Consider the following 8,312-nt stretch of genomic DNA (forward strand, 5'->3'; position numbering starts at 1 on the left):
CCTGCCTCCTGCTTACCCGGGCAGAGCGAGGAGGGTGGCCAATGGTACATTCTATCAGGACCCCTCCCCTCTATAAAACATCGGCCAGCGGCACCCTCCTACCACCCACCCCGGGAGTAGACGAGAGCAGCAGCGCTCCGGGTGGACTGGGTGGGGGTGGGGCGGTGTCTTTGAGAGCTGACTCGCGTCTCGGTTTTGGATTCTTGGGGATGTTCCTCCCAGCCATACACACACCCTTCCCTGCTAACCCGCACCGGGCTAGACACTGCTGAGCCCAGTGGAAAGCTACCAGCCCTATTGTGCTGAACCAGGCAAAGAAACAGCCTCAGAAGCAGGAAGTCCCGCCCCTGAAGTGGGAGAGGGCAGGAGACCTGGGTCTCAGCCTCTTTGGATGGAGTGAGGGTTGCCTGGCACTGAGCAGTGAGCTCCTTCCTGGTCAAGCAGGGAGAACTCCAGGACCTCTTGCGGCTCCAGGCCTAATGCAAGTTCTGGCTCCGCAGGCTGGGTGGCGTGGGGAGGAGTTCCCCTCTGGCCTCAGCCTTCCTTCCCTAGTTCTGCCTCAGGTTTTCCCGAGGCAGGATCCCTGCTGCAGGATGTCTGCATTTTTCCGTATCACCCTTGCCCTCTCCTAGTTCAGAGCCTCTGGATTGCGAGAGCCTGCTGATCACACAGAGGTCTGAGCTGTAGAGGGGTGTGTGTGATTCACTGATACCATTCATCTCCAAAGATGAGAAGACACCTGTAACTCACCCGGGGTCAGGGTCACACACACACACACACACACACACACACACACACAGCTTTTGTCTTCACACTCCCTACCTGACCTTTAATCTCTGAGCTTGCCTCAGTTTCCTCATGTGTACAATGGGGGATAATATTAGATTTCATGAGTTACTGTACACAAAGTGCCCACTACAATGCCCAGCACGTAATGAAGGCACAAGACAGTGTAGCTATTCTTTTCCCTGTGTGTGGGGTGCCCCTCTTCAGACCTACCATCTCTCAGGGTACAGCAGAGCTTCTAGGAGTCATTGGATGGGTGGGGAGACAGGTAGACGAGGGTAATGAAGTTCTGGGAAGGTAAGGGAATAAGGGAGGGGATGAGTACCAAGGAAAGGACTTGCCAAGAAAGTATGACTGGGGCCTGGGGAGGCAGCTCAGAGATGGGCAAGTGGGTAGTTCAAGGCAGAAGAGAAGGGCAGAAGTTCCTCAGGAAAGAGAACAGTCAGGAGGGTGGGGGAGGAGTGGAGAGGGCGGTGGGGACACCCAGGACTGAGGAAATAAACAAGGGGAGCGCCATCACAGGGGTGGAGGTAATGCTGCTGGGAATCAGCCCCCTCAGACTTTCCACTGCGAAGCGAAACCGTGAGCCCTGGGGTGCTGGGGGGGGCGACGGGGAGGGGAAGTGCGAAAGGTGGAGGGAAGACAGAAGGACAGGGGCCAGGGCCCTGGGAGCAGCAGAAGGGCCTCTAGCTCAAGACAGCCACCTTACCTCCACTCTGCTCTCTGCCAGCACCCTGCCCCATCCCCCGGGACCCCCACCCCATCCCTCCGGCTGCCCGATCTGCCTGCCGGGCTTTCCTCTAGATTCCAGCCCCTGGTCGTTGGTTCCTCCCTCTCTCTCCAGGCCTCCATTCCTCTTTTTCTAGATTCTCTCTCCAACACCCTCTTTGCAGAACCCCTCTTTTGAACATCAGTCCTTCCCCACTTTCTGACCTCTTCCCTTTGGAGGGCTGTGTGGCCCAGGGCTCAGAGGAGATGCGGGACGCTCGGTTCCCGGTCTGGCTGCTTCTGCAACTGCTGTGGGCAGCTGCAGGTAAGGTGGGGACCACCCTCTGGGAGGGTTGACCTCCAGACCCACAGCAGGGGGTGAGGAGGGATTTCTCGATGACCACACAGATGCCAAGGCCCTTAGATTGGGTGGATTCTTCTAACGCCTTTCTTGGGGCAGTCCTTCAGCCCCCAAAGCCTCTCTTAGGTCTCCCCCTTGGCAGGGAAGGGGCAGAAACCCAAGGTCTCCCTCAGCCCTGTTTCTCCCTCAGAAAACCCTGAGGCTCCTTCTCTGCGTTGAAGTCTTTTGGCTCATGGCCCCTCCCCTTGGCCTCTCTTTTCCTCCCCAGTGGAGGCTCCAGACCCTGGGGCAGAGGTCCCGGTGGTGTGGGCCCAGGAGGGGGCTCCTGCCCAGCTCCCCTGCAGCCCCACAATCCCCCTCCAGGACCTCAGCCTTCTGCGAACAAGACAAGTCACTTGGCAGCATCTACCAGACAGGTAGGCACCCCCGACTGCAGCAACAAGACCCCCAGCTCCAGCAGTAAGGGCGTGCAGACTTCCAGTCCCGGGCCCAAGCCAGCCCTCTGTGCTCTCCCGCCGAGCTGTCAGTCCCTCCGAAGCCAGTGGCTCAGCCTCCCCTGCTGCCCACCGCCCCCCTCCCCGCCCTTCCTCCGCAGCCTGCCTCCCTCACACCTGCGTCCCCCAGCACGCCTGCCTCTCTTCGGTAGTGGATGGTGCTGGCCAACCGGAGCGGGGGACGGGACGGTTAGCAGTCCAGAGATCTTCCTTTGGGTGGGCTTCCTCATCCTCAAAGTGTGGTAGGACGGCCTCTTCCCCGGGCTTTCTTCCCCTCGCATTTCTCAGTCCCATCTCTCTCCCGCCCAGTGAGCCCGCGGCGCTCTCCCCCCGGGGCCCGGGGCCCCGCCGCTACACGGTGCTTAGGCTGGCTCCCGGAGGCCTGCGCGTCGGGAGGCCGCCCCTGCAGCCCCGCGTGCAGCTGGATGAGCGCGGCCTCCAGCGCGGGGACTTCTCGCTGTGGCTGCGCCCGGCCCGACGCGCCGACGCCGGCGAGTACCACGCCGCTGTGCGCCTCGGGGACCGCGCTCTCGCCTGCCGCCTCCGTCTGCGCGTGGGCCAGGCGGCGGGTAGGTGTGGCGGGGTGGGGGGGACGGAGGGGGGAACGGGGCTAGGAGGAGGGCGCCCCATATCCCGCCGCCCCGGAGGCAGGAAGGGCTGCGCAGAGGCTGGCTGTGCTTCTAAGGATGCGCCCCAGGCCCTGCCGGAGAGCCCCGAGCAGAGGGGCGGAAGGGGCCGGCGAGCCTGCCTGCGGGGTGGAAGGTGCCCCCGGAGAAGCACGTGTGTGTAGGGAGGGCCGGGTGGAGAGATCGTATCACCCCTCGAGCTCCCCTCCCCGACCCACAGCGGGAGTGCCAGGGTGGAGGAGGGGATGCACCCCTTCGAGGGGGGAGCGCAGGGCTGGAGTGACTCCGTTGAGACATCTGTAGTCTGTAGCTCGGGGTGGCCTTAGTGGGGATCCTCAAGCAAGGCCTGGAGAAGGGGAAGCGTAGACCAAGCCCAGTGAACTGGAGGCAGGGGGCAGGGGAAGTAGGCAGGGGACTCCTGGGTATGCATTTTAAGCACCTCCAGGGGCCAGGCCCTGGGCTGGGTGGGTGGGAGGACGGTTGGGAGAGAGAAGACAAGGAGATCTACAGCCAGGTGCCTGTTTCCAGGAGCTTCCAGCTTAGCTGGCCTGATGTGTTGGGAAAGTGGGCCTGATCAACCTTCTCTGTCCTTGCGCAGTGACTGCCAGCCCCCTCGGGTCTCTGTGGACCTCCAGTTCCGTCATTTTGAACTGTTCCTTTAGCCGCCCTGATCTCCCGGCCTCTGTGCACTGGTTCCGGGACCCAGGCAGAGTCCCCGTTCAGGAGTCCCCCCATCACCTCTTAGCCGGAAACTTCCTCTTCCTGCCCCATGTCAGCCCCTTGGACTCCGGGACCTGGGGCTGCACCCTCACCTACAGAGATGGCTTCAGTGTCTCCACCACGTACAGCCTCACTGTTCTGGGTAACTCCTCCAGTCTGCGTTCACACTTGACCACAATCCCTTCCTGCCCCCCCTTCCCCCGTCACCTCCCCCGGGCTTATGAGCCCCCAAACCAAGCTGATGGCACCTGTGATTGCTCTGGGCCTCACTGTCCCAGTCCTTTCTCTTTCTCTTTGCAGCCTTTCAGCGGCTTTTCCCTTCTAGCTTTTCCCTCGGTCATCCAGCCTCACTTGCCGCCCTTTGGTCTCCTGTTGGCCCACGCACATTCGGGGGTTCTGAGCACCCGCAGTTCATCCACCTTATTCTGCTCCTTAGCACGCTTCAGAGCTGGACCACCTCCTTCATCCTTCCTCCTCCCTTCCCTGCAGACCTAGCGCTCCAGCCCCTTTGTAACTTGGGGCTCCCTTTTCTTTGCAGGCCTGGAGCCCCCAGTCCCTCTGACAGTATACGCTGGAGCTGGTTCCAGGGTGGAGCTGCCCTGCCACCTGCCTCCGGGTGTGGAGACCCAGTCTTCCCTCACTGCCACATGGACCCCTCCTGGGGGAGGCCCCGACCTCCTGGTGGCTGGAAACCGTGGCAACTTTACCCTTCTACTAGAGGCTGTGGGCCAGGCCCAGGCTGGGACCTACACCTGCGGCGTCCACCTGCAGGGGCAGCAGCTCAGTGCCACTGTCACTTTGGCAGTCATCACAGGTCAGCCCCACGTGGGAAAGGACAGGAAGGGAAGGCTAGCTGGGCAAAGACTGGGCAAGTCCGCCTCATGATGCCAGGCCACTGGGCACAAGTTGCAGGGGGATGCCCCTTGTGGCCTCCTGTTTTTTCGCCCCCATATAACGAACAGAAACTGAAAACCTCCCCTGAGTCACTGGATGAATGTTCCACTCTTCCGTAAGGGACTCCCCTGCTCTGAATTGGGGGGAGGGTCAGAAAAGTTAGAAGGAGAGGTGGCAGAGGTTTGAATGGTTCCAGAGAAGTGGAATATAGTTCAAGAATCCGTGTCCACTTGGAGCCAGGGCCTGGGTTAAAGTTGCAGGAAGTGGCCTGGATTGGGGAGGAATTAATAAATCCGTCCCTTAGTCAGCAAATATTTACTGAGCGAGGGCTTTTCAAGACAGTATAAAACAAACATAGAAGAAAAAACCAAACAAGCTCAGAAGGTATGTGTTGATTGATCGGTAACTACCACCGCTTGGTTGTGTCTGCCGTACTCACCTATGCCACTAAATAGCACCACAAAGTAGGCACTTAATAATGTATATTGGTTGGATGAATAAATGAATCTGCCAACAACACATCTCCTGAAGACCAGTGCTGGATTTCCACCTGCTTCCCAGGTATCTCTACGTAGATATGGTACCCACACCTCAGCCTCACTCTGAGCCCCATCTTTTCCTCGCACCCAGTCCTCTTGCTAAGTCACCTTCCCGTCAGCCACTCGTGTCCTACTCATCCTCAACTTCCTCCTTCCCAGTCAGTTACCACAGCCTACCAGTTCTTTCTGTCCAAGGTCTTCCTGAGGGTCCACTGTCGAGTCAGTTTTCCAAGCTATCTGCATGACACCTCAATGGGAGAGAGATTGTTGTCCCTGTTTTACAGAGAAGGAACTTTCCCAAAGTCACAGAGCTGGGAAGTACCAGACTTGGGGCTAAACTCAGGTGTCTGTGCCAGCAAACTTTCAGGGGCCTGTACGCCATGCTCAGCTCCAGGCCATTCATCGATTTTCTCCTCCTGCCCATCCCCACCGCACAGCTTCGAGATGCTCTGTCCCTAGATCGGTTGATCTGTTCTCTAGACATTCAGAAATGGGGCTAGAATGCATTTGGGGGACACAGATGTGAGCCACAGCATGGAAGCAGGAAAAGTGCAAGGTCTCCGGGAGGCCAGCTCACCTGAACGATGGGGGGTGGTTCTGAGCGTTTGAGTAGAAAGTCATGGAAAGGAATCTGAAATATTTGTCACGTGATCCTTCGGGCCGTCCCCCGAAGGCAGTAGGGAGCCTGGAAAGTTTGGGGGCAGCAGAGTGATCTGACCAGAGCTTTGTCTTGATAAGATTAATGTGGCCATGACCCTGATCTCCTCCCCTCCACCTCACCCAATCAGAGCCCAGGTGAGTCAAGGCAAGTGAGACTTGGGAGTCGGGCCTAGGCTTTCATGTAGGGGGGTCGGGGCCCCAAAGATCTCTTCCCTTTAATTTTTTCAGTGACTCCCAAATCCCATGGATCACCTGGCAACCTGAGAAAACTGCTTTGTGAGGTGACTCCGGCATCTGGACGAGAACACTTTGTGTGGAGCCCCCTGGACGAGCGGTCTCGCAGGACCTCCGCAGGCCCCTGGCTGCTGATGCCGGAGGCCAGGCTCCTTTCTCAGCCCTGGCAGTGCCGTCTGTACCAGGGGCAGAGGCTTCTCGGGACCGCCGTATACCTCGCTGAGCTGTCCCGCCCAGGTCCGAGACCCCACAGCGCCATAGCCCCAACTCCAGACCAGTCACCTCCATCCCACTTCCAGACCTCCTCCCCACACCACGCTCGCTCTTTCTCTGCAGTCAGGCAGCTGACCTCCAGCTCCTGTCTAGGCCTGACCCACTTCTGCCAATAATTAGCTGAGTGACCCTGGACGAGTGCCTTAAACTCTCTGGGTCTCATTGCCGGTAACATGTGGGGGTATGGCAAGGTGTCCTTCCGGCCATGACCCTATGGCTCTTGCAATCCTGACCTCTCTCCGTAGGCGCCCAACGTTCCGGGGGAGCCCCGGGGGCCTGGGAAACAGGCCACCTTCCTCTCCTCATCCTTGGGATCCTCTTCCTCCTCGTGTTGGTGACTGGAGCCTTTAGCTTTCACCTTTGGAGAAGACGGGTGAGCCGGGAGCCCCCCTCCCCAGTCCTCGGTGTGCTGTCTGGCACCCCTTCCTCAGGTAGATGAGCAAGGTTGACCCCTGAACTTGCCCTCAGAGCCCCCTCTCCATGAGCCTCTGCACTCCAGGGACCCCTTGTGCCTGAAGGAACCAAAGGAGGGGCTGAGGGAAGGCCTGGGACCATATGGGCAGGGAGGGGCCTGGGAAGGAATAGCTTATTCCCTTTCCCTTCCCCCTCCTCTTCCTCCTACCCTCCGTGTCTGTCTTCCCACAGTGGCGACCAAGAAGGTTCTCTGCCTTAGAGCATGGGACTCACCCACCTCAGCCTCAGGGCAAGACAGAGGATCCGGAGCCGCAGCCGCAGCTGAAGCAGCCCTGAGCTGGAGCCGGGCAGCCCCTGCATCTCCGCACTTCAGTGCAAATAAACTCCCCGTCAGCAGCAAGCCTGAGTCCGGCCCCTTCTTGCCCAGGGAGGGTCTGCCTCTCCCCAGCCTCTGGGCTCCCTTCTCACACCCTGGCCTTCTGACCTACTTTCCCCCGGCAGTCGTGCATCTTCCCCTTTTCCGTTCCTGGTTTCTTCGTGACTCTTTCTTCCTGGTGTCTGTCTTGCTCTTTCTTTCTCCTGGGGAGTCGTTTCCCTGAAGGTCCGGCAGCCCTGAGCCCTCACCCCTCCAGCCGTCTCCTCCGTCCTTCTGCTCACGCTGCTCCGGCTGCCCGGTTTCCTTTATATTTCGCCCCTCAGGCCCACCCCGCGCACGCCATACCTCAGCACTGTCCTTGGCCCTCTGGCGGCAGCGCCCGCGCGCGCACGCACACACACACACACACACACACACACACACACTCAGCCCTGCCGGGTCGAGTCCTCCCGAGATGGGCTCTCGCAACCTTTCTGGGTGGCAGCCTCCGCCTCACCCCTATATTCCGCAGCCCTGGGCGACCTGTCTGGTCGCAGGCACGAGCGCACACTGCCACCCAGTGGTCTCTGTTTGTCACACACCACAGGGTCACAGGGCAGCCTGAGGCAGATTAGCAGTGTGAGGACGGGGACCAGGCAGCCCCGATGCCCCGTGGGCTGGCTCTACCTTTGTGACTGCACTCTCTGTGGTCCGCGCATGAGAGCGCACCCAGCAACTGTCTCTCGCCCTGTACACCCTCAGGACAGATCACCCTGGCCCTGGCAAAGTTATGATCCAAGTCTGACACAGGGGAGTCCTGGGGACAAAGTGCCCCACGTGGGGAAGAGAACAGACACCCAGACCCTGGCTGCTGCTAAAGCCTCAGGAGTCCGGAACCCTGGCTTCTGGTCCCGGCTGTGCTGATGTGACCAGAGCTCATCTCCTTGAGCCTCAGTTTCCTCATCTATGAAATAGGACCAGGAGGATAATGCACCCAAAGGGGTTGTGCAGATGTGGGATAATACGAGGGCTTCGAAATCTGTGGGTGTGCTGAGCATCCATTCAGGAAGGAGGAGGAGACCCACGAGCCTGATCGCCTCCTTGCTCTGTCTGTCTGTCTCTCTAGGAGGGAACATTTCTCTGGGTGGGGCAGACGGTGCTTTAGCAGAGCACACACACACACACACACACACACTCACACACACACACACACACACTCACACACACACAGGGACCCAGCCCTCCGCC

General features: G+C 59.5%; 1 protein-coding gene across 1 annotated transcript; it reads left to right on the forward strand.

Annotated features, from left to right (window-relative positions):
- Window positions 1-1,761: 1,761 nt before the first annotated feature.
- On the forward strand, window positions 1,762-7,100 carry LAG3 (lymphocyte activating 3; the record flags this gene model as incomplete). The annotated part of the gene is made up of 8 exons (XM_082849512.1): window positions 1,762-1,819; window positions 2,124-2,271; window positions 2,659-2,918; window positions 3,574-3,837; window positions 4,234-4,509; window positions 6,017-6,259; window positions 6,541-6,668; window positions 6,941-7,100. The coding sequence occupies 8 exons, from the start codon at window positions 1,762-1,764 to the stop codon at window positions 7,043-7,045; spliced, it is 1,482 nt and encodes a 493-aa protein (XP_082705638.1). The 3' UTR covers window positions 7,046-7,100.
- Window positions 7,101-8,312: the final 1,212 nt, after the last annotated feature.

Source organism: Leucopleurus acutus, assembly GCF_964270905.1.
Source record: "Leucopleurus acutus genome assembly, chromosome: 11".
NCBI lineage: Eukaryota > Metazoa > Chordata > Mammalia > Artiodactyla > Delphinidae > Leucopleurus > Leucopleurus acutus.